This window comes from Drosophila grimshawi, unplaced genomic scaffold (assembly GCF_018153295.1).
Source record: "Drosophila grimshawi isolate 15287-2541.00 unplaced genomic scaffold, ASM1815329v1 contig_1377, whole genome shotgun sequence".
Lineage (NCBI taxonomy): Eukaryota > Metazoa > Arthropoda > Insecta > Diptera > Drosophilidae > Drosophila > Drosophila grimshawi.
Genome location: NW_025062900.1, coordinates 14882553 through 14908990, shown reverse-complemented (window position 1 = coordinate 14908990; position 26438 = coordinate 14882553). Strand labels below are relative to the sequence as shown.

The window sequence follows — 26438 nt, the reverse complement described above, 5'->3', positions numbered from 1 at the left end:
GTATTTCAATTCATTATTCGAAAGAATTATTCGATTGAATAACAACAGCTGTGCCAAAAGTAGTAATGTCCGTATATATAGTTCTTTTTTTTAATTACCTGTCGTTTTGCGTTGCCAGACCTTGAAAAATACAATAAACGAGCAAATTAAAGAACCAAAAGAAAATAAATAAAATGCTGCTTGTTCTGTAAACCAATTAAGAACTTTGCATTATGCATTACAGCAATAATTGTTGTAAAAATTTGTTTAACATTTATTTCTCGCTTACGGTTGGAAACAAAATACAATTTTGTATTGATTAAAATTGCACAAATTACTTCATTTGTTTTCATGAAATCACCAAAGAAAAGTACACAAGTTAAATTGAAAAGCAGCGAACATTTCAATTAATTGCATACGTATATATAGGGCTACTTACAATAATTACAATCATTCTCAATAATAATTAACATCAATCACTCCAATTCACTGAGTGCAACATAATTAAAAGTCATCATATCATATTTATATAATCAATCAATTTAACGCTAAAAATTAGGCATAAACGTTACTTAAAACGCTGTTTGTTGAACCGCAGCTGGAGTTCCCAAACCGATTAATATAATTAATTTATATAGCTTAATTAATTAAATCGACTTTACTTCTTATGTAAAAAATGTGTGGCTTCTTTCTAGTTTTTTTTTTCTTTGCTTTCTTTTTCCATTTGTTTTCATTGCTTTGTTCCGCGACTTTGACTCAGTCAGAGATATATAAAATGGGGTAGACGAGGAGTAGAGAGAACTAATCTCTCGGCGATTAGCTCCAGACATCGGCCGAGTAACGCTTCTGGGCTTCCATCTTTTTCAGATACTGCACGGCTTCCGCCTCACTCATGCTGCCCTTGGTGGACAGAATTTTGGTCAGAATGTTTCGCACATCCACAGCCATATTCTTGGCATCGCTGCAGGAATTGGAAATAGAATTAGATAGAGCATAATATAAGGGAATGGGAGAGGATAGGGACTGCGCCAACTCACCCGCAAATGTAAAAGTGTCCTTTCTTCTCGCCAATCACATCCCAAATCAGATCTGCATCCTGCTCGAGCATATGCTGCACGTAGATCTTCTTGGCCTGGTCGCGCGAGAAGGCCGTCTTCAGCGTGAGTGTGCCCTTCTTGGCCCACTCCTCCAGCTCAGCCTCGTAAATGTAGTCCTCGCTGCGCTTGCGGCAGCCAAAATACAGCACCGACTCCCCCACCGTTTTGCCCTCGTCGCGCAAATACTGACGCTCCTGGATGAAACCACGGAACGGTGCTAGACCCGTGCCCGGACCCACCATTATAATGGGCGTCTCCGGTTTTGTGGGTAGCCGGAATTGTGATTTGCGTATGAAGACCGGCACCTTGACTTCCTCGCCCCCATTTGTGGGCTGTTTGTTTTTCAGGTAAGTGGTGGCCACGCCCTTATTAACACGACCCGTGGGCGTCTTGTACTCGACAAGCACAGCGGTCACATGCACATCCGTTGGATGTAGCTTGGCCGACGACGATATCGAATAGTAGCGCGGCTGCAGCCGAGGCAACAGCTCGCAAACATGATCCAATGGCGGCCTACATGACTTGATATCCTCCAGTATGTGGACGACATTGCGACACGCATCCTGTATCCAGCTCTGATACTTCTCCTTACCCTCCGGCGTCAGCGAAGCCATGCTGCGCAGCAGCTGCTTATCCGCCTCATCCGTGCAGTATTCGGCCAGCTCCTTGAGGATGTGCGTGCGTGGAATGGCCGTGATTTCCAAGTAGTGAGTCAGCGCCGTGCGATAAGTGGTGGGGCATGGGAACGGATGCTTCTTACTGCTGTCCGTATCGGTGTTGATCAGCGAGAAGACTGTATCCAAGTCGGCACTGCACAACTGGCCAAGTTTCTCCACCAGCGACTTGTCATTGATGGGATACATGGCCACATGATCACCGGCATCATAGCGCATCTTCGACCCATCAATATTCAGCTCGATGTGCATGCACGAGCGACCGCCGCCCTTGTGCAGTTCACGATTGACACGAATTGGGGCCAGGAATGGATTCTTGGCATCGAATGGCGGCCGCTGATTCTGCATGGAATGCAATCGAGCAATCTCGCCAGTATAGATGCGATCCGGCTGCACATCGGGCTGTTCGAGCAAACGATACTGACGTATCAGCACCTCCTCGCCGCTGCCCTCAATACCAAAGTGATCACAGACGGCGGGCCAGAAGCGATCCTTCCACGTGATAAAGTCATCCTCAATGCTATAAAAATGGCGAAGAATTTAGAGCATTAGTAAAAAAAAACAAAATCCCATTAATGCTGAGAATATGGGCGACTACTCACTTGGCATCATCATCGCCGAGTCCCAGCTCGAAGACGCGATTCGCGCCGAGCTCCTCCAATCGCTTGTCCACATAGATGGCAACTTTGTTGTAGTGCTCGTAAGTCTTGTTGCCCAGACCAAATACCTGAAAGTATTGCAAACAACGGAGTGCAAGTGTTATAACAATTGGTAGTCACACAATGCTCAATTACCCCGTGCTGATGGGCACTTGATGCTGTTGTTGTCGTTGCTGTTGTTGTCGTGCTGTGTGTATTACATAAATTATTTAATAGCCAGATCAAAGTGCGCCTCATTGACAGGCAGCCGCGCGTGCCAAGGCCAAATGCGACACTGGCGCTCGTGGCACTGACGAGCGTGTTCAGCATTGCTGCGCACATTTTGTCGCAAAGCAAGCGCAATCGGAAACGTTTTACATGGCAAATCTTTTCATTCATCAAATGCGAATCAACAAGATTACAATATTTCAGAATGCATGCTGCAAACAAAATTGCGCAACAGTTGTGCGAACGAAGTGTGCACGTTGTGAGAACATCTGTCACGCAGCAGTGTGACCAACTACAGAACTGTTGACAGAACCTGTTAAGCACTTAACAGAATGGCAATGCGAGGTAGACGAGCATTCTTAACACTAACTAAACATGCGTGACGTCACAAAATATACTGCGTATGTTTAGCATTAGCCAAAATAATATTCAGTTTTTGTATTAAGTAAATTTCTTTTTTTCAACTAAACAATATGCTATGCTACATTGCTGCTTCAAAAAATGTTGCACCAAATAAGCTAATTTGTTACTTTTGCTGTGTAATAATAAACTTATTAATGGCAATCTGAAAATATTAAATTTTTTTTACTAAAATTATTTTGCACTCTAGATTATGAAAATGCAATGTGCAATGAACAAGATTTTATAATTGATCAAGGTTTCATTTTTTTTTTTTATTATATCGAATCATTACTTTTTAATCTAACAATCTCCCCCTCAGTCTCACTCTAACTATCTCGGTTAATCTCAATTTCAACAAAAGAATGTATTTCCGCTAATAATCTATAATTGATGGCCTACAAGCTTGACTGACTGACTGTCCGAGATTTGTCACGCTTAACAGTGTTCATTTCCCGCTACTCAATATTAATTTATTTTTCTAGCACTTGTGCACTTCACGCATATATTAAATAGTTTGAAAATCTCTGCTGATTGTTGCTTTTGCAAAAAAAAAGTTATTAGACACTCAACACACAGTAGGAATACGAGTAGAGTGTTATTTAATGATAAGTGCCCTTATCAGCATTGATAAGAGTCAGACTCGCAAGGCTATGCGATTCATGTAATCGGTCTGTGGCAGTTAGATTGAAACAGCAACAAACAGCGGCAGACAAGCGTTATCAGGAGTATGTGCACTTACCGCATAATTGAGGCCTGTTAGATCGACATCACCGCTGGTGATCCATTCGTAGAACTCCATGGCATTGTCGGTGGGATCACCCTCGCCGTAGGTGGCCAGGCAGAAGACGGCCAATGAGTTTTCGATATCCTTCAGCTGCAGCAGTTCCTCCATATCGCATTCCTCGGGATCGGCAACCATGCCCTTCAACCGATACCGTATACCATCCTTGGCCAATCGACCAGCAAATTCCTCAGCGGTGCCCGTCTGTGAGCCATAGAAGACGACCAGACTACGACCGGAGGTTTTCAGTTTCTTGATGAACGAATTATCCGTCGCTGTCGTTGTGCACACTGTGGTTGGCCTAAGCGATTCGATTAGATTAAATCAATTATTAATAACTAAATATTCAAGAGTCAGCAAATAGTTTTGATGACTCACTGGATGGAATAGCTGCGAACGGGTTCCTCCTCCTTCTTGCGGCTGCGCAGGAAATAAAATGCAGCACCACCGATCAGCACCGCCAGCAGTGCCACATCGAGCAGCCCCAAAAACGGTTCATCCCCAGCAACAGCAGCAGCTGCTCCAGCTCCGGCTCCATCCATCGGTGTCTGCTCACTGGCCATGTTTTAAAGTCTGACTGCAAAGCGAACAGAAAACCAAAAAAAGTTGCGTGTTAGTTTCAAAAGTTTTGCATACACTTTGCACGAGCAACGGGGTGGGGTGGATAGGGGTAAGCTACTCGAGGGGGTAGCAAGGGTGGCCTGTCTTCTTAATATTTACATATCGCACTTTGAGCACGCACTTAATTTATTCCACGTATGCCACACACAAAAATAAGAAAAAATCAATTTGTGTCGGCTAAAAGATACCTAGTCCTAAACTCGTTCTATGTGCTGTAAACTTTACTTTTGTAATCGATATTTATCGATAGTGGGCTCCGGTTCTTGTATTTGTACCGATCAAAAGTATAATAAACTCTTGTAAGTTGTGAAAGTCTCCTTAAATTGGCATACCCGCTCAGCCCATGTAGAAATGTACAGGGTAGAATGCGAGTACAGTCTGGTGACTGCCTGACTATTTTGCATGCGACCGCAGGCGCCTAACGGCAAACGCGCTTCCGCACTTGCTCTAACGGTACCACACGATCGCTAATCTCTCTGTCTCTCATACACACTTTTGCACTCTGTCAGTCTCTGTCTATCAAGACAATGGCTACATTGACATTGACCCTATGGATTGCATGTTGCAACTTGTTTGTTATTGGCCAGTCTATTATAAAACACACCTAATCTTTTGATGCAATTAATAATAGTTTTTATTTTGTTTGCTATTTTTGTTTTCTATTCAAGTTAACGGTTGACTCACTGCTGCCTGCTGCTGCTCACCTTCGTCTGCTCGCCGTAACAGCGCGCTGTTAACCAACAGCACAGCCCATTGGACACAACAGTTTTATGGCAAACCGCATCGCGCTTATCAACTACAGCGACGATTAAGTGTCAAATTAATCGCCAACAACTGCACAGCAACAATAAATATATAACATCTAAAAATTTGCACAGATAAGAGCACGAGCGTACTCACAATGATAAAGAGAAATACCTATTTTGTTCTATTTCAAAATGACGCACTGAATTTCATTTTTGTCAACGTTTTCTGTTGTTTCCCCTTTTCACATGGCAGCGTGTTTATTACGTCATATCATTGTGAGTACAAATTTAACCTTTAATCTGTTCGTGACCTGCTTGATCGCATTTCATGGAAAGCTAGAAATAGTGTTCTATTATTTATTAACTTACTTTCTTGTACGTAAATTACATACATTGCAAATGACCTTAACCCATTTTAATTGAATCTAATTATAAGAATATTTTTAAAAATGTATACAAATAATCAACAAAAAATATAATGCATTCAAAATAAATAACAGGTTTGATTCAATACGAAATATTTATCTGCCAGACAGTCAAAATTTATCGGATCAAAAAAATAAAATAAAATCTGGTTTTTAATATTTATAATATTTAGATATTATTTTTGACTTTAAATTATATTTAAGAATCGTAAAAATAAATTGAGACATGCAAAAAAGTAGCGATATTTCATATAATTTCTTTACAATATTTTACATACGTTTTTTTTCTTAAACGTGTTCTGTTGTCTCTGATAAGCAAATTGTTTTGAAATGTTTTTTTTAAGGTTTTCAAATCTATATTAATTGTTTGTGCCAATTTAACCGAGTCATTGTTAACTTGCGCCACAATATTTAGCTCATATATATATTTTATTAATTTGCGCTATAATATATAAATATTTTTTTTGTTAATTAGTACTACAAAATTTAGATGTTAATATTTATCTTTCTGATCCCCGTTGATCTTCGCTTCAAATATATAGAGAAAAAAAATCAGGCAATCATTAAAAATACGTTGACGTTGCACCTTGAATTGGAATTGTGGGCATGGTTTTTAATGTCTAATGGGTTTCGGGCTACGTGCGTTCGTATTTGTGCATAGAAAATGCTCTTGCAATGTATAGTTCTTGTTGCTGTGATCGGCGCTGGTCAGCAAATGGCAAAAAAATAAATATTAAACATTTGCTAGCGACGACGACAATCGACGACGCGTATGCAAATCAAAGGCGGGACTGCCTTCGAGCAGCGTCGAATTGGCAGCACAAGGAAAGGTTGCTCTATGGTCAACCACCAGTTGAGTAGCCACCACAAATAATGCGACTTCGTTCAACGGCATCGACTTTCTATGACAAGTGGCAGACAGACAGCAAACCGGGGAAAAGCTGCTGTTCAATAGTTTGTTGTAGGTCAGAATTACAATGTTTTGGTGATGTGTGACGCCATCGGGTTCACAATTGCTGTCATAATATGTAGTAAATGGAGATGTGAAATTCAATTGGATCGCAACTAAGTCATCATATTGTAATGCAAAAGAACCTTTTCTTTTAAATATATTCTATTCACAACTCAAAATAATTATTTTTAAGAGTTTATTCATCTGTTTACATAGTCTTATTTATAGTTTTGTATATTTCCTTTGGCTTACCGTGGGCTACGTGAGTTCTGTGCATATTTAATTAACACATGTACTTTTGTACTCAGACTGACCATAATCCAACCATTATAAAGATATAGTGCACAACATAACAACATATTCTTATTACGCACAATCACAGCAAATTCAAGAGCACAAATGATAAGATTGCAAATAGGCAACAGGTAAAAAACAGACACGGCGGATATGTTAAATGATTCATGCAGCTCATTCAACAAATATATTATATTAATGTATTTTTAAAAATCAATTTCTCATTTCAATGACCTGAAGGCCTTAGCTGATATTGCTCTTTTTGTCGAATATAAATTAGCTTCATATAAAATAAAATAAATTTCCCGCCTCCAAAACGGAGCAAAAAATATGAAAAAAGCGCTCGATTTGTTTTTATTATTTATGAAAAAAATAAAACAAGACAGGCAATCATTCCACAACTAATTTGTTTGAGATTTAAAGTCGTTCCTTTCAATGTTCCTATCTAAAAAATCACTTGATTAGTATATATATATATATATATCTAAATATGTACCCATGTGTACTTAAATATAATTACGTGCGTGTTTTGTATTAACAACGTAATTTTGCAAACGAACGCCGAGTTGGCGAATTTCATAGCCGGTAAAGAGGGTTGCTCCATGTTTCACAGACTGAGATTAGTTATTGAGAACGTGACGAGCAAGTGTGTGCGAGTCATTAAACTAAATAGTAAGCATGAATGAGCATTTTTTATGTGGTGTTTGTGTTTGCATTTTTTTCTGTTATCGGTGTGAAAAGTCGTTGGCACGTTGAAATTGTTGTTCGCCTCCACGTTGCGGCAGTTTCAAGTGTTGTGTGCTGCGAGGGGTTAAGCACACGGCTACTGCAGTGGAGTCATAAGTATTTGGCAGCAAACGATTAATTGTGGGTAGAGGGGGACGGGCGGGGGTTGGGGTGAGGTCAAGGTTAAAGACAACAACTTAACGAATTAAAAACCGAAACAAGAAACAAATTCAACACTCGCTATTATTTGGTTCAAAGTCAAATTAGCAGTTGCTTTTGTATTTTCGGTTTGGTTTGATTTGGTCAACAGCACGAAACGTGCAAAGTTTAAGCTTTAAACACACACATCTATGAATATGTATGCAAAAAAAAAAAAACTTTTTGATAAGTCAAGAAACTTTAAATTTCATTTTTGTGGATGTAGTTTCATATTCACCCTGAGCTTTGAAGTCAATTTGAGTCTAACTTTTGACTTGTTGCTGTTCATTTAATGTTAAAGTAAAAATTAACATTTGTCGGACAATGTTAATTGCAACAATGTAAAAATACAATTTTGTAGACAAGCTTTACTGTCTTGGCATTTAATAACAACACAGTTTATAGTTCCCATTTGTGTATGTCTATAAAAATATCAGTACGTGGTAATTATAAACAATTAATAAAATCATTGGCGTATATTACGAATTAACCAGTCGCAAAAAAGAATAACAGAAAACAGCTGACAGCTGACAGCTAACAGATTGCAGCATTTAAATCAAAGAGCAAATTCCAGGAATGTTTTATCTCAGAGAGCGTATGGCACACAACAAATATATATTTATATATAAAGAAGACACACCCACACACACACATGTATTGAGCAGAGGAGAATCAGCGAGAGTGCAAACAAGACAGGGCTGCTGGTCAGTCAGATGTAACCTCAAATTGGATGAGCATGCAACCTGTTTATTAACAGTCTCAGTCCCAGTCACACTCAAAGCGAACCAGCAACAGGTAATCAATATTACATCTGCTGTCTCGTGCGCACGCACATAGGCAGACAGGGCAGTGTAGATGTACAATGTATATAGATACACATGCGGGGGTTTTTGTGGAACTGTCTGCCTGTGTGTATGTGTGTGTGTATGTATTGATCTCATCTTGGCGGTGTAACCTTGACCATCAAAAGCGGCAAACGAAATTCTCAATTGGTTGAAGATACTTTTTCGTGTATGTAACTATATCTATATATATATATATGTGTATAAATGCGTAGAACTTACACTGCTAATTGGATCTGGACACGTTTGTGCATGCGCCTTATACGATTTATGTTGCCCTCCTTTTTTCGGGTGTTCTCTCTCACTCTTTGTCTCGCGAGCGCTTAATTTGTTTTATTTAGTTAAATTGGAAGCCACGACAACGCCTGCATAGGCAACAACAACTACAGCGACAACGACAAAACGTACCTACACATCCATATGTACATATGTATATGTATATATAAGTGTGTGTGTTGTTTTCTATGAGTTAGTACGCGTACTTGGCTAATTACAGTGTAACGCGCGTGCGGCTGTTGCTCGTTTAATAACAGACCCGTGTCCGTGTCTGGTTAAAGCTAAACTGATATCGTACGTCAATTTATAAATAATTTGTGCTTATTTCGATGCCAATTAAAAGCAGCAAAAGAAAAAAGACTCACGTCCGATCAGCAGCTTTAACAAAGTGATACTGTTATTGTTGCTCAAATGGTGCTGCTGCTATTCATCGCCGGTCTATCGTCAAGTGAGTAAACTTAACGAAATCTACCCAGGCAAGCATAGTATGCAGATCATCGTTTCGAGGGCGGACAAAATATTAGTGACCATTAGAAACTAATAATAATTATTATTAAACTGACGAAGTACTGATAGAAATTAAAAGTAGATAGAAAGCCAATATATATACTATTTAATTAACAAGTTTTAGCATCAATTAAATGCCAGCAAGTTATTGCTTAACATTAAGTTAACAGCGAACGCATTGAGCATCGATAATGCTGCAATCGCCAACAGCCAGCCATTGTACTCACTCGCTTACTCGATACCACTATCAAACTACTCTTTCGTTTTTAGTTTTTTTTTTGTTAACTCTTTTATTTATTATTTAAAATGACTTTCAATTAGCTTTTATAATTACGATTTAATGCTAAGTGTGTACGCAACTGTGTTTGATTCAAAGTGCCTTATAAGCTGTACGCAATCAGCTTGAAAAATAACCAACTAGAAAACCAATTGTGTAATTTACATGCAAATGTCTTTTATACCTGCTGGCCAACAACAACAACAACAGCAGCAAAAGCCAACAACAACGAGAGGAGCAGAAGCAGCGCAGCGTGTTTTGCACATTGTCAAAAACGGAGTGTGTAGAAAACGGCACGGAAATGCCACTGAAATTATTTAAAAAATGTCGACAATATAATGTGACGTCAAAAAGTTTATTTGTTATATCTGTGCATCATTTGCTAGGTGAGTGTGTGTCTATTTGTGTGTGCAAGTGTGTGTGTGGGGGGCGTATCAGCCTGGCACTAACAAGAAAACAGCAGCAAGAAGAAGACTATCAATAACAATAACGGCACTCCACAAGTTTCAATTGCACGAGCCCATACAAATAACAGAAGCAACAACAGCAACAAGACACGCGAAGTTTTTCTTCTTTTTTGTTGTACACTTGTTGATTTATTTAGTCATTTGAGCGCTTTTAATTGGAAACACCTAATTGTGTGTGTCAACTAATTTATTTTATGAAATGGCAACAACAACAACAAGTGCAGATAAGCAGCGCGTTTATCTTGGCAACGGCTTTCGTTTTATGACCAGTTTTGTGGAATTCGCTTTTGCCAAAACATATCAGCAACAACAACATACGTTTACCATATACAGCAATTTTGCCATCTTTTTAACCAGTTGCGCCACTGTTAATCTGTTAACAGTGACATGCCTTTTTCTATGCTTCTTTGTTTTAAGTAAAATTATACAAATAATGTTTGCAATCAAGTCAATATTGCTTAAGAATGTTTAAATGAATGAAGTATTGCTATCCATATACTCATTTGGTATGCAATCGTCTGATTTGATTTGTTATGCGACTCAGTTAACAGCCAGGCGCTGTTAGCTAACAGTGATCAACAACAACAACAACATAAAAATGATTTCCGTTTGGAGTTTCTGGTGGCTCAATAAAAACATAAATGGCAATCCCAAAATCGATTAGACAACAAAAACAATTTCTATATATGTATATGGCATACAAATATTATATCGTCGATGTGTGCATATTTGCGCGTGCTGTGAGTTGCCAAGCACATTTCGTTGTTGCTGTTGAGTTTTATCTGCGCACGTATTTTATGTGTATCTGTCTTTGAAATATTCGTTTTGTATCTTTGATAGACACCACGAGCACCGTTGATTGCACCATCAGCTCGGAGAGCAAGGGCCAGGAGTGCTTGGATAATGTGTGCCAGCGTCTGCTCATCCAGCAGCCGGAATTCTTTGGCCTGCGCTATTTGGTCAAGGACAAGGAGGACGAATACAAATGGATCGATTTGGAGCGTTCGCTCAGTCGGCAGCGTGACAAATATGCCGCCGCACCAAAGATGTACTTGCGAGTGCGACATTATGTGACAACCGGAGTGCGTCATCTGAATGACGAAGCGACGCGTTTCTATTATTTTCTGCAGCTGAAGAGCGACATTTATGAGGGACGCATCGCTTGCGATATACGCACAGCGATCCTCCTGGCGCTCTATTGCCGGAAGGCCGAGTACGATAGCTATCAGGGCGACAAGCAGCCCAAGGATTATTTGAAAAAGTCACTCGTGCTGCCGCGCAACATGCAGGGATTGGCCAACGATGACAGCATGCTGGATGGCCTGATTATGGAGGTGTTGCAGCAGCATGCGGGAATCGAGCATCTGACCCAGAGCCAGGCGGAGGAGATGTACATACAGTGCTGTCAGCAGTTGGATGGATATGGCGAGGAGCGTTTCGCTGCCAAGGATACGCTCGGCAATGATCTGCTGCTGGGTCTGGCCATCAATGGGATGGTCGTCAATGCGGACAATGGCAGACAGTACTTTCCGTGGAAGGACTTCCACACGGTGACCATTGATAAGCGCACCATCAAAATCGAACAGAATAAAATCGATGGCGATGGCAGCATCGTCGGCAGTTTTATCTTTAGCGAGGCGGACGTGGCACGCTACTTCTGGAAGCTGTGCATCATGCAGCACAAGTTCTTCAAGCGCTACATCGACACAGAGACGCCTTCCAGTTTGGGCAGCAGCGTTGGCGCCGACATCGAGAGCAACAATGGTCACTGCACTCTGGGCGCCGACAGCGTTGGCTACGTGGAATATGATTATATGGCAGCAGCGGAGCAACAACACCAGCAGCAGCAGCAACAATTGCAGCAACAGTTGCAGCAGCAGCAGCAGCAACAACAGCAACATCAGCAGCAACAGCTGCTATCATCAAATATTTCGCTCGCTGCCAGTCACAGCCAGCTTTTGGGGCAGAGCAGCAGCTGTTTGGACTTGAGCAACAACAATTTGCACAGCAGCAACAGCATGCTGCACCACAGCGCCAGCGGCAGCAATAACAACAACAATAACAACATCAACAGCAACAGCAACAATGGCAGCAGCAACATGAACATCAATGCAGATCCCCACGAACGGGAACGCCTGCAGGCCATGCTGCCCACGTATCGCCCAGCCCCGGACTACGAGACAGCCGTGCAGCTCAAGTATCGCACAACATCCTCTGAGCTGCACAATGTGGCACTGGCGCTCGCAACGCCCGGGAATGCGGGCGCCTACTATGCCGGCTCGCAGCCCGATGTCCACAATCCCGGCGTCTACGGCGAAAGTTTGTTGTTCAGTCATCATCTGACGGCCGCACATCGTTATCCGGATGTGACACAGCCGGCAGCTGCACTGCATGCGCATCATCATCATCTCAATCTCTACCAGACACAGCAGCAGCAGCAGCAGCAACAACAGCAGCAGCAACAGCCTTCTGCATACTTGGAGCTCTCGCAGCGTATGCAAATGATGCGGCACAAGGCGCCGCCACCGTATCCAGTGAATCGGCTGAGCTCCTCCTCCACGCCGGATCTGGCCGTGGCGACGCCGCGACCACTGCAAGGCTTTCGCAATTATGTTTCGGGTTCATCGCCCGATCTGGTGTCGAATCGCAATCTACTCAATGGCGGTCAGTTTGTCGCCTTGGCTGCTGCCGGCGGTGTGCATGGCGGAGGCGGTGGTGCTGGTGTTGGTGGTGGTGGTGGTGGCAATGTGCCCACCTCATCGGGTGCCACGATGTTGCATCAGTATCCGTACATTAGCCACATGGGCCACTCGCAACCATATCTGCCGCCGCACGGCACCTTTGAGAACCTCAACATGATCGAGGAGCAGCCGTCCATTATGTCCCAGCTCCGCCAGTCGGCAATGAGTCAAGCGGCCGCCGCAGCTGCAGCGGTCCAAAGGTGAATCAGCCACACAGTGATCGAAAGATTAGCAATGAGTCCCTCTAGAAAGTAGTCATAGACTTGCAAGACTTTCCTCATTATTTGTCTCCGTTTATTATCATAGCTTATAATGGATTAACTTACTTCAATTCTCGTTTTATCTTGCAGTTCACCAACACTGCCACCCAGTGGCTATCGCAGCTCTGCACCACCGCCAGCGAGCAGTCCACAGCCGGCAGCGGCAACAACGCCGACGCCGTTGCAACGTAGCGCGATGAATGGCTCCATTGAGCCAATTTACGAAAATGTGCCACTGCCGCAGCGTGCAAGCGGCGGTAGCAGCAGCGGCGGCAATGCCAATGCGGATGCCATGCGGCAACGTGCCGCCTCCATACAATCAGCGCCACCAGGCGTGGCACCAGTGCCAGCTGCACGCCAAGCGGCCGCCAACAGCAACAATGTTGTTACGCTGACGGTGAATGCGCCGGCCGACGATGAGATTACCCGAAATATTAAGAAATACGGCGCGGATCGTGCAGCGAGCACAGAGTTGCAGTTCTTGGAGCCACAGGCACCGTTGCGTGCCGCACGTGCGGCAAGTGCCGCGCCAGCAATTGGAGCGACGGCACCGCCGCGGCAACATCGCTCGACGGCGAGCTTAAACAAGTCGACGGTGGATGTGATTTCGCCGGCGGGCGATTCGCTGCATCAGCAATTCAGTGCCATGAATCTATCAGCCAATACATCGGCCTCGGCGTCGACGACATCTTCGATGTTCAACTCAACGCTGGACACCACGAGCTCCTCGGCGGCCAGCAAGGATGTGAAGCGTCGCCGGCGTTGGAACATTTTGTCGCGCAGCAAAACGCCCGACAAACAAAAGTCGGCCACGCTCGGCAGAGAGAAGGCCAGCTCCTCGGCCGCCCAGCAAGCCAAGCTGGCGACCAAAATGAAGCTGGCCCAGGACGATCTAAATCTGCCGCATCGCTGGTCAACGGGCCTAACCAAGCCGCAGCCCATATCGGGCCAGTATTCCAAGGATAAATTGGTATGAATTGAACTAGAACTATTTTATATATATGTATTATATTATTGGTTATTCGCTTGCAGTGCCAGATTTTAAATGATAAGCTGCAGGATGCACAGCTCTTTATGGAGTTCGAGCGCATACCGAAGAGACGTGAGCATGCCCAATACGATTGTGCTTTGCTTGAGGAGAACGAGTCGAAGAATCACGATCCCAATTTTCTGCCATACGATGATAATCGCGTCCGTCTCACGCCATCCATGGACAATCGACATGGCTACGTGAATGCCTCCTACATATCGGTGCGTTTAATGAATTGAATCCCTTCTTGATGCCTGATCTTTGCTCTTTGTTCTTTGTTCTAACTAACGTTCTGGTTTTATTTGTTTGTGTAGGCCACTGTGGGCACAAAGCAACGATTTTATATTGTCGCCCAATCGCCGCAGGAGTCGCAAACGATGCGCATCTTCTGGCAGTGCGTCTGGGAGGCGGATGTTTACCTAGTTGTGCAGTTAACCGAGGACATGAGCTATATACCGCTCAGCAGTCAACAGCGCATGGAGTTTGGACACGTGAGTAGACAGGACGACAAGTTGCGCAATTAACAATAGTCCTAATCAATTATTGGCTGCTCTTCACAGTTCCAGGTGTATCAGGAATTCTCACAAACCACCGATCGGTGCACGACGAGCAAGCTGCGTTTGTATCATGCACCGTCGCGTCGCTATCGCTCTGTGTGGCATCTGCAGTACGCCGATTGGGTCGAGCAGAATTGCCCGCGGGATGTCAATCATTTTCTCGACTTTCTCGAGGAGCTCAATTCGGTGCGATTGGCATCGACGCATGAAGTGCCGCCCGGTCACAATACCAATCCGCCCGTGCTCATCCACTGCCTGGAGGGTGGCGGTCGTTCAGGTGTCACCCTAACAGCAGACCTCTTGCTCTACACACTGGATCACAATGAGGTACGATCATTAATATACATATATATCTAAAAGTTGCACATTTTGAATTGTATTCCATTTGTGGCAGGACTTGGATATACCGCGGGTCATTGGGCAGCTGCGACATCAGCGGGACAGCATTATACCATCGCTAGCGCAATATAAGTTTATCTACAATCTGCTCATCACCTATCTGAAACGCACGAGGTTAATCTGAAGCGATTGTAAACTGGCTCATTTGCATATAGTATTTCTTGTTTAAGCCTAACGTATGAATAACAAATGAAAACGAAACGAAAAGAAAGGAAAGGAAAAGAAAAGAAACGAACAACTGTTTTGCATCTACTACTACTTAAAGACTTAGTTTCATATTCTCCACATAATATTAATGATAAGTATCATATGAGTGTTCTTCCACGTGTGCAGCTATAAACCACCACAGCCACCAACCATTATAGACGATCATTTAGTTTATTTGCTTTGTGATCCCAATTGTTTACACCTAAGTTCCGAATTTGTTACCAAAATTTACGCGCTCCACCCAATACAAATACTAATTTTTGTGTTAATCATAGTGCTTAGGTTTAAAGCCAAATTATTTATACATTTTTTTAATGAACCAATTGATATGCTCTACGCAACGCAAAGCAATAATAAAAAAATCAAATTTAATTTTCGATAAAACTTGTATTTTCTTTCTTGTGGTGAGTGGGAGTGTTATAATTTCGACCTGAAATGTATAACTCATTAGAACATAAATTAAAGACACCTTTTAGTTTTAAAATACTGAATGTATTTTGTTTATGATATTTCCAAAGTAATTCGCATAAATAAACATATATATTATATATGTGACATATATAATACGCATCCATATAGAAGTTTAAATGAATTACATAATTGCAAATTTTTAATTAAAATTATTTGTAAATATTTTATTTAACATTGAAGCATGTCGAAATTACATTTTTGTTATCCTATTTTATGTTGGGTCTTTTTTTTTTTGGATTCCGTTCTAATCTAAAGTTGGAGTTTAGCGAAAGTTTAGTTTTAATCTAAAATTGTATAATTGGTAATCGACAGAAAATATTTCTAGATTTAAACGATATAGCAAAGAGACGTATTAATGAAATAGAAACGTTTTTTTTTTTTTTAGCACAAATAAACGCATTTTACATATAGATTTGAGAGAGTAGTTAAAGTAAAATAAATTCTTTCAAACATTGCTAAAGCAAACAGTTTTAATCTCTCAAATTGGGGCTTATTTATCAAGCGATTAATAACTCTCGCAACTTTAGAAAAGAGCTTTAAAAATTTGCGCTTTTGGCGCTGCAAAATTAGATGAGATTTTTACTTTAATTAAAAGTTGATTCAAGCGAAAAAGCAGAAATATTTGCTTGTTTCATTATTTCATTTACTTGTGTAAGCCATTAAAAGGAAAAGTTTATCTTAGCTTAAACCTAAAAGAGCACAAATATAGTACATTTAAACATTTAGCATTTTTTCATTTTTTTTTTCATATAAGAAAAACATATATATTGATGTTGTATATAAATTAGGCGAGTCGGGCTGCACTTTGTTCAGGTGTGTATATAGGCAATGTATATATATATATAGAGATTTCTTGTATATAGTCGTATGTGTATATATATATATATATATAATGTATATTTATGTATATATAACAGGCAATCGAATACACACACAAAAATATTGGAGTCCTTAACGTGTGAGAAAAATATGTTTACAAAACATTATTAATATTATTATTAGATTTGTTGATGTTCGAGTCTCAGGTTTTTGTTTTCTTGTTGTTGTTTCTGGTTGGTTTCGATTTGCTTGTACTTTCATTTATCTTTTTGTTTAGGTTTGTCTTCTATCGTTTTCATTAATTGCGTTTGTCTTTTATGTTTAAAGTAAACATTGAATACATACAACGTTTGAAAAATATTCGAAAAAATCGTTCAGCTTACAAACTAAATATTTGGAATTGGAGCGAAGGTTTTTTTTTATCATACTCTACTTTGCATATGCATGTGTATATGTGTTATATGTATGTGTATGCATAGATAGAACTAACTTGTGTATATGTAGAGCTAAAGTATACATAAATGGAATACAAAAGATTGATAAGTCGGCCTCGTCTCTATCATTTCATTATTATTATTATAATTATTATTGTTGGGTTGGGCGAAACATTTTCATCATTTTTCCGTTTTTTTTTTATTTTGTTTTTTGTTTTTTTTTTTTGTTTTCCTAAGTGCCAACTGAAAGTCTTCAAAAGAGTTTTTGATTGCAAAAGTTTTGATTGGGGTCTGCTACTTTGGTCTGCCTGCAGACGTTTTTTTTTTCTTTTCTTTTTTTTCTATGCATGTGAGAAGGCAACAACTTTGTGGATCATTCTTATTGTTTTGACTTATTTTTTGAGGAAAATGTTTACAAAGAATTGTGCTAAATTAAAATTAATCGTAAGCCACTTAAAACATACAGCAAAACTAATTGTTAGGCGCTTAATCTAAGAATACGTGACAATGGGATTTCGAACGTTGACGCTGATAAATGATAAATGGGATTTTGAACATGTATATGCAACATATTTTCATAGTTTTTGTTCTTGTTGTATATATGACGATGACGATTGATGTATGTGAATGTTTGTTTGTTGGTAACATGGAAACCACAACCATTAACAAATTTTGGCATCTATATATATGCTGGAAAGTAAGAAATCCATAGATTAATAATTGAACATGCAATTGCTTTGTATGATGTACTCACAACTAATTAAATTAACATTTAGTAGTTAAAACAGCACAGTTTGATTTATTGATTCATGGGTGGCATGGGGCATATGGTACACTTGGTGCTATCCATAAAATTTGGCGGACCACCTGTCGGAGAAAATGATGTAAATAAATATTTTTTAGTGATTTGATTGTTTTGAATATGGTAATATCTTTAAAATTGTCAGACATTAAATACGTATTACTACTTACATATGAATAAAGAGTTATAATAAAAACAAATTCTTAATTTTGTACTTTAAAATAAAGTATTGCATTTTTAAAATAAATAAGTCAAACATTAACTAATGTTTGAGATTTAGTTTTTATGGTCATGTTTCAGTTTCCTATCGCATTCGAATTTAGCAAATAATTAATATACTTATAAAGGACTCTCACATCAATCAGTTGTCTGCCAAAATCGAGAAACAAAAAAATGATCTGAGTATTAAATATCAGATTTCGCCCACTCTATCATATTCTTAGGATCTGGTTCTCAGAGGACTCATTCCCCGTTTACGCTTACGCTGCATTTGGTGGCTCTGTCGCTTCGGGGCCTGCCTGCTCTCGACTTACCATGCATGTGGTTTAGATGCCTGTTGGTGGTTGCATTGCTGTGATGGTGATTGTACAGGCTGCTTGTGTAGACCGGTGGCGGTGGTGGTGGCATTGCCAATTGCTGTTGTATCTGTTGCAATTGCTGGTGGCTGCGCATATGCAAATAGGGCACTGGCGGTGCAGGAAGCGGTGTTGACTGTATGGATGCTGTTGGTGGTTGTTGTAGTGGTGTCGGTGGTGGTGGTGTTGGTGGTGTGGGTGTGCTGGGTGGTGTGCTCGTGCTCTGGCAGGGACTATTCAAATTCCGTGTGACGGCATTGTTCGATATCTGCTGCAACAGCCGGCAATCAGCAGCCGTATAAACGGGCGGCGATGGATCATTGTGTTGCTGTTGTTGCTGCGATTGTTGTTGTTGTTGTTGCTGTTGTTGGTATGTCAAATGGTGTTGCTGATGATGCGAATGTTGTTGTTGTTGCTGCTGCTGGGCGTAGGAGCCATGCCCGCTGTCACACGATGAAACCGAACCTGTGGGTTGTGTGTGTTTTTTTTTGTGGCAATGAGAGTAGAGTAAAAGTAGCGTAAAGTGTGTCACACTGTGTGTGAATGTTGTAAATGCATGTGTGTGTGTGTGCGTGTGTGTGTGTGCGTGTGTGTGTGTGAGTTATGTGTGAGACCAACAACCAAATGCCAAAGCAGCGATAACCAACCACCAATATATAGAATCGGCCACAATGCAAGCGAGGAGCGGGGTATATTTAAAGCATATCTAAAAATGTATTTTTTTTGGTTTTTTAGCTAGGGTTCAAACTAAAGTTAAGCTACAATTAGGCACTATGATTATTATTAACTATGAACTATGATCTAAATTTGAACTTTGGTTTTAGTAGGCAGCGCTAAGCGTTTAGTTTATTTGACGGCGGCGGGGGGTAGCAGTGGGGCAGGCGTTCTTGCCACAGAGCTCATCTGCACAGCACACTTACCGGAAGTCACGGATTTGCGCAGCGGTAAATCACGAAATGTGGTCACACTGCTGCTCTCCAGCGAGAGATCCACCGAAGGCAGCGGCGGCGGGGGGGCGGGCGTATCGGAATGGGAACGCTCGTGTATCGCACGGGTCGGCATTATGTTGCCTGAAAAATGATACAAGAATTGCTTTAGTTAGCGAATTGAACTTATTTAGCATAAGCATAAACATAAATTGCAATAATCTTGTTTAGAATTGTTATCCAATTATATTTTTCTAGCATAAAATTGCAGAAAAACACTTGACTCTGAGCCAGCAAAAACATAATTAAATTATTTAAAAAAAGGTAACAATTATAAGAAAAATATTAATAACAAGCCGGCATTTATAAACTTTTCATCAATTTGAATAATCTTCAATTGCAATAGTTAAAATAATAATAAAAAAAGCTTTCGTAAACAACTTTTACTATATTACAGATATTTTCTTAAAGCTATTCAACCATAAATAATTTCAGCTACTTTTTGACATATGTTTCCATAGCTAAAATTGTCCATATTTTTAAATCTTAAGCAAATTTTTAAAGTCATGATTCAAATAACAAAATATCACATTTTCAAACACAGTTTCAGCGAAACTCTAATAATGATTTCACCTACATTTTTTACCAATAAAGGAACATTTTGCCACAAACACAATTTTCTTTCTAATGCTGATTTCCCAATTCAAGCAATTTATTCTAAAAAAAAAAGGTGTTTGTCTTTCTAAGAACTCCAAAATATATTTATGACAGAGATCAGTCGATAGGCCAGCAGAATATTCCCCGAGTCGCTAATCCACGGCTTAGTAATGGATGTGATGTGGGCAGAAAGGTTTACAAAGGCTTACTTACCTCCAGATGCTAAACGTCGATGTGCACACGGACTGGGACTGGGCGTACACTGTGCATTGACCACGCTGGCTGGGACAGCAGCACCAGCACCAGCAGCAGCCGCAGCGGCAGCAGATGGCGATGGGACAACAACTCCGGCGGCTGGTGTGCTAAATCCATGGGCGGCATGTAGATGATGTAGCGGCGGAATGACGCCGGGCAGGGCCGAATTGTGGCGCGGCACAAATGGCTGATGTGGCCGTATTTTCGAGGATTCGGATAGCGAGAGCATTTTCTTGACCGCCTGCGGCGAAGCGGTGCCAAATTTGGGTCCATTGTTGTGCAGCTGCTGGCGACGCTGATGGTCGCTGGTCGAGCTCGTCGAACTGGTCGTGGAGAGTGTCGGCGAACTGGGATGCCGTTTGCGCAGCGACAGCGATGAATTCGGTGCAGAACTGGAGCTGGTGTGCGAATAAATGCTGAGCTGATCTCCGCCAGCATTGATGCTGCCAGCGCCCGCATTGCTGGCATTGATGCTGCCACTGCCGGCGCTCCGATGCGAGGTGTTGCCATGCGAAATGCTGCCCGAGTAGGTGGAGCCATGCGGCGGTTCGCATTCGAGCGACAGCTTGTGCAGCAGATCCTCATCGCTGAGTATTTTCAGGCTGTTCAGATAGGCCTTGACGCGTCGCACCATCTGCGCCTCCTCGAACATCTTCTTGGGATTGGGCGCCGCTGTCGATTTCTTGCGCCTCTTAATCGTAGCCTGTCCAGCGTTGGCTGCAATTACGGTGCCCGCGGCAGCATTGCTCTGCGACGCAGACATTTGGTTCAGCGAGAAGAGGGCGTTGGAGGGCGTTTGTCCCTTCAGCTCCAATATGGCCAGCAGATCGTAGGGGGAGCTGCACATGTGCGTCAGCAGACGCACCTCCTTGGAGAGCATGCGCAATTTCTCGAAATTAATCAGACCATCCACACGGGTATCGTTGCCCAGATGGATGAATGTCAGATCCTTCTTGACAATGGGATAAAACGGTATGATGGGATGCTGGGCGAGCAGTTCGGCGGATACCAGTTGCCTGTACTTGGACATGTTGCGCGATGGATCCATCAGATCCTGCAGATCATTGAACAGACGCTGATACTTTGACGGCAACTTCTCCCAGGTCAAACGTAGCCGCGAAACGGCGCCATGTCCCAAACCCGAGATGATGGCAAACATGGAGTTGAAATTGCGGCACTCCTTGCAGTGCCGGGCAATCTTGATGAACTGCTTAACGATCTTCATGCGACGCACAATGTTGTGCTCAGCGCATATTTCGCTCACCACCCAGAACATTTCGCGATTGACCAGCTCCGAGAATTTGCTCAGCATCGGCACACCGTACTTGGACTGCAGCTCGAACAGCTCATCGATATACTCCGTGGACTCGATCTGACGGAAATTGGCGAAATCCTGCAGTGTCAGCTGGATGGCCAGCTCGTATGCATTCAGCTGCAGGAAATGCACACCCGACTCCCGCACCAGCTCCAAGGCAAGCTCATCGGGCACCAGCGGCTCGGTGCTGTCGTTTAGCTTGAGATAATAGCGAGCAGCGAAACTGATGCGTTCCGCTAGATTCTGCAGCTGGTCGGGCAGCCGGCGCTGCTTCACCATGCCGCCCTCGCCCACGCTGACCTCACACAGCGAGAAATTGGAGCTTGGATCGTGGATGCCGAACTCCTGCAGTGTCAACATGACCACCTCATGGGCCGTCGTCTCCTTGTAGATGAGCACATACTTGCACGTCTGATCCGACTTGTACACCTTGAGCACATGCTCCGGATAGTCCGGCGGCAGCATGGAGCTAGCAGTCAGCGTGCTCGCAGCCGATGGCCGATGTAGATGCGCCTGCAAATAGTTGACTTGGAGCATGGCGATGGGTTCGCTGTTGCTGTTGTCATAGTTGAGACTGCTCAGATCCGGATTCGATTGCGACTGATAGAGGCGACCGGCCATGTTGCACATGTTGGTTGTGGAGGCGCAGCTGCTGCTGCCAGAACTGGCAGCGGACAACTTGGCCTTGCACTGCGGCTCATTCAGCAGCGTGTCGGAGCTGTCGTTGAGGCTGCCAACCAGCGGCTGTTGCTGTTTATTTAGCAGATTCATTTTGGCCAGCGCCTTCTGCAGACGTCGCTTGGGCGCCAGGGTCATGAAGCCGCCCGGTTTGGCATCCTCGACACTGCCCTTTTTCGCCGAATTCGAGTTGACGCTCTGCAGCAGCTGTTGCATAAAGTTCGAGGCCATAATGCCACCGCCGCCCCCGCCACTCACTGGCGGCGTCTGGGGCGGCGCACAGTCCGGCTGATCGAGCAGCATATCCACCGAACTGAGACGCACCATGTGCGCCCGATTGGTCAGGTCCTCGCTGGTGCTGTCGCTGCGTCCGTGCAGCTTGGCAATGTCATTCGCACAAATCCGACGTGGACTGCGCAAACTTTTAAAGCTGCCATTGCCGCTGGAGCTAATGCCACCGCCGACACCGCTACCACCACCGCTGCTGGCTGAGCTGCCGCTGCCATGCTCCAGGGCCTGCATGATCTCCTTGAAGCCGAGCAGATTGCTTTTCACTTGAATGCTTAGGTGGGTGGTGCCCGTCAGCAGTTCCATGGCCCGTTTACTGGTCACATGATCCAGGGATTGACCGTTCACCTCGTGGATTTGATCGCCACGCTTCAGTCCGACATCCTGGGCCTTTGAGCACGGCTCCACGTGCGATATGTAAATGCCGACGGAGGCATTGCCTGTGGCAGCTGCCACGCCGCGCAGCTCGTAGCCGCCAATAATTTGGAAATTGAGTGGTTCGTCGCGTGAGGAACGCGTCAAGATGCAGCTGCGCATGCGCGCTTTGGCTGCACATGCAATGTGCAGCAAACGCAGCTGGCTGAGCAGCTTTTTGCGTTCCAGGCCAGCCTCAAAGATCTCCAGGAACTCCATCATTTCGTGATCCGCCTCGAAATCGGTAAAATGATTGTTCACCCAGAGTAGAACGACGCGAGTGACCCGATCTCTCAGCTCCTGCGTTTTGTGCGTGTCCAGCTGCTCGAGATCGAACCAGTGCAACAGTTTTCTGGTCACCTCTTGGGGATTGTGTATGAAAATGCGATGCGTTAGCAGGAAATCCTCGACATATGTTGGATCCGTCATCGAGTTCTCCTCGACAAGCTGCTGCAGCAGTCGCTCCGGTGTGCCTCTGATCACCACATGACCGCGCTTCGTATTCAAATGTGCTGTGGCCGCTGATCCGCTGCCGCCAGTTGTTGTGGCGCTCTCCGCTCCACTGCCGCCAATCGAGCGCAGTTCGGTGACAATCACAACACGTCCGTTCTCATCCTCATGCCGGCGCGTATTCTCCTCGCCCTGATGCTGGATGCGATAGTAGTCGGTCTGGGTGATGCACACAAACTGACAATCATCGCATTTGGTGCGCATCACGCCGCGATGATACAATTTATCCATGGTCGGCAGTATGCCAAAGGAGTCGCCCATTTGCAGTTCCTCGCGTGTGCCATTCGCATGCTCGATTTCGACGGCGCCATTGATTAGCACCGACCACGAGTCGAGCTCCTCGCCATCGGACATGACAACGGTGCCAGCCTTGTCCACCACAGCGAACACCATCACGGAACAGAGAGCTCGTCGCACCGCTAGCGTTATGTTTGTGAATGCCTTCAGGCCCTGCGTGAACTCCAGCAGGATTTCCACATCGTCTTCGCTGCGCTCCGACGGATCCTTCTCGAGGCAATCGCGCACCGCATCCCGCACATTGAGGCTCTGTGGAGACGGGATGAATTATAAGATATAGCTATTATAAAGTAATCTTAACTGGATGATTGGTAAAACTACAATTTTTAATTTATATATTAACGTTTATTAAACGCTGATGGCGCTTATTTATTTCGTTAATTAAAATGACTCTCAACAAATTGAAAATAATTTGTTTTCTTTTGTTTTTTGGCTTGATATGACCGACTCACATCCATGCTCTCGGCGAGATCCTCCTCATCGGAGTCGACCACAGACTCGACGAGGCCGGAGAGATCGATCTCCTCGGCCTCCAGCGATGATCCATAGACAGAGGCCATTGTATCGCTGCCGCTGTACGCTGAACTTGTGTCACTCGAATGCGAGCCACGATTGCATTTTTGATGCAATTCTGGTCGAATGATTGTGCTATTGGTGCCGCTGCCAACCACCGTTGTGCCGGCTGTACTAGTGGGTGGATACTACAAAAGGAAAATATCAAATGAATGTTCATAATGGACATACAATGGATGTGGTTGATTGTAGCTGATGATTGAGGATGATTGAAGATACTCACATGATGTCTGATATGATGATATGGATCCATTAAGGCGCTGCTAATGCTGCTGCTGCTGCAACTGCTGCTACTTCAGCGACTGCAGCTACGGCATGCCAATCAGTTGGGTGATATGTGTGCTGAACTTTAGACCTTGTGATTAAGCTGCAAGAAACAAAACAACTAAGTTCCTCAGCTACGTTTATACATTTTCATATTCGTTTTGTTATTGCTTTGCTTGGTTTTCTTTAGTTTATGAGTTCAAGTTTGAGAAAATATAAAAACGATAAAATTCTGAATACTAACTGCATCATTACTTAATTATTATTAATCATCATATTGACAGTGGCTAAACTAGTAGCTTGAAAAGTATTTGTAAATTATTTATTATTATTTTAAAGCTCTTACAAAATGCACCTAATTAGGTGCAAAAATATATAAGAGGAAATCTCTTAAGTCCCTCGTAAAAAAAAAGAAAAAAAAATACTGTGAGATTTTATTGGTCAATTAGGTTTGTTTTGTTTTTTTGCTTTTGTTTCGCTGGGCGCACATTTTGCAGCAGATACATACATACATATGTACATACATACATACTAACACACTTTCATTTTCAGCAGGCGCAGCAGCAGCAACAATGCTGCCAATAAATTAAGACAACGCTGCTGCTGCTCGGCGACGACAACAAAACAAAAAAAAGTAAAACAAAAACAAAAGAGATATAAAAAAAATTCTCATGCAATTGAGTCTGCGCTGCTGACGCCGAAGCCAACCGCGACGGCAACACTGGCTGTGAGTTTATATGTATACATGTATGTGTGCATGTATGCGTGTGCCTGTGTGATTGTTTTCTATGTTTTGTGTGTGTGTGTGTGGGGGCAGCAAAAACTAATAAAAAAATCACGAAAATTGTAGGCGACGACTTCCGTTCACTGGATAAGCTCCCATTACAGCAACAGCAGCAGCTTATTGCAAAATCAAAGTGTAATAAATAAACACTGTCACAAAAATACACACACACGCACAGACACACACACACACACACATGTGCATGCAAAGCAAATCTGGCGTTTTACACACATACTAAATATGGGCGTGTTTTTGTACAGTTCAACGATTTTGTGTAGGCTGCTTTCGATACACACACATAATACATAAATATGTATTGACAACGCTTGTTGTTGCACTTGCTAATTATACGCACTTTTTTTCAAAGTATCTATAATTTTCCTGGCTTTATCGCTCGCTCTTCTTCTTCCTCGTTTTTATTGCGTACGCTTTGCATAAAGAAATTTCAGCCAACTCGTTCCCTGCGCATTGTTGGAATTTCACTCAGACACACGCACACACACTTGCATAGATGGGCACACGCGCATAGTTTTTGATGGAGAAAAGCTGCTAATTTGTTGCTTGTTGTTCAATATGTATTTTCCAATTTTGCACAGCATACCTGCATGCAATTTCGTATATTGTACTGCACTTTATGAAACTATTTTTTTCCAGCTAGCAAATGCCATTTTAATTTAGAAGAAATGCACAATGGATTTCGCCGCGCCAGTGTTGCCCCAGCCGATAGACGTGAATGTTGTCTGCGTTTCGCTGTGGTGGCGAGTCGATATTCGGCTTATCGTCTGCACATAACACATACAATAACAGACTCGGATTTGCGTTAACAGTCAGCGCCGTTAGCTTCGGCTGCAGAGTAACCTTTAAAATAACAGTGCAATAAAAAAATAACACCCCAAAGCAGTATTTTTTGATCCCGTCCATTTCTATTAGCAAAAAGGTTAAATCCACCTTAAAAAAAAACTGTCCACAATGTACAAACAAATTTTTATTGAAAGTAGTGAGTCCCCAGAGAGCTGTAGTAATAGCAAAAACAAAAATAAGAAAAGTAAACG

At 42.8% G+C, this 26438-nt stretch overlaps 3 protein-coding genes across 8 annotated transcripts; 1 reads left to right on the top strand and 2 right to left on the bottom strand.

Annotated features, from left to right (window-relative positions):
* Positions 1-298: 298 nt before the first annotated feature.
* LOC6561534 (NADPH--cytochrome P450 reductase) lies at positions 299-9275 on the bottom strand. Of its 2 annotated transcripts, XM_001988088.2 has the most exons (6): positions 8826-9275; positions 4178-4376; positions 3758-4100; positions 2353-2477; positions 1017-2270; positions 299-940 (listed from the first exon to the last, which is right to left on the bottom strand). In XM_001988088.2, exons 2-6 carry the CDS (start codon positions 4360-4362, stop codon positions 796-798), a joined length of 2052 nt encoding a protein of 683 aa, XP_001988124.1. In that variant the 5' UTR covers positions 4363-4376; positions 8826-9275; the 3' UTR covers positions 299-795. The 2 variants fall into 2 exon arrangements, with proteins under 2 accessions (XP_001988124.1, XP_032591646.1); XM_032735755.1 differs by lacking the exons at positions 3758-4100; positions 4178-4376; positions 8826-9275 and adding an exon at positions 2545-2851.
* A 344-nt stretch (positions 9276-9619) lies between these two features.
* On the top strand, positions 9620-15696 carry LOC6561667 (tyrosine-protein phosphatase non-receptor type 14). The gene is made up of 7 exons (XM_032735993.2): positions 9620-10049; positions 10971-13071; positions 13222-14101; positions 14164-14382; positions 14476-14652; positions 14722-15045; positions 15113-15696. The coding sequence occupies exons 1-7, from the start codon at positions 9965-9967 to the stop codon at positions 15239-15241; spliced, it is 3915 nt and encodes a 1304-aa protein (XP_032591884.1). The 5' UTR covers positions 9620-9964; the 3' UTR covers positions 15242-15696.
* A 1551-nt stretch (positions 15697-17247) lies between these two features.
* LOC6561668 (rap guanine nucleotide exchange factor 2) lies at positions 17248-26121 on the bottom strand. 5 transcript variants are annotated; one of them, XM_032735859.2, is made up of 9 exons: positions 25988-26084; positions 25742-25932; positions 24562-24705; positions 24218-24466; positions 20222-24014; positions 19346-19495; positions 18384-18890; positions 17803-17915; positions 17248-17738 (listed from the first exon to the last, which is right to left on the bottom strand). In XM_032735859.2, exons 3-8 carry the CDS (start codon positions 24589-24591, stop codon positions 17848-17850), a joined length of 4797 nt encoding a protein of 1598 aa, XP_032591750.1. In that variant the 5' UTR covers positions 24592-24705; positions 25742-25932; positions 25988-26084; the 3' UTR covers positions 17248-17738; positions 17803-17847. The 5 variants fall into 5 exon arrangements, with proteins under 5 accessions (XP_032591750.1, XP_032591751.1, XP_001988126.1 ...); XM_032735860.2 differs by lacking the exon at positions 25742-25932; XM_001988090.3 differs by lacking the exon at positions 25988-26084 and having other exon boundaries at positions 25742-25964.
* Between the last annotated feature and the right edge of the window lie 317 nt (positions 26122-26438).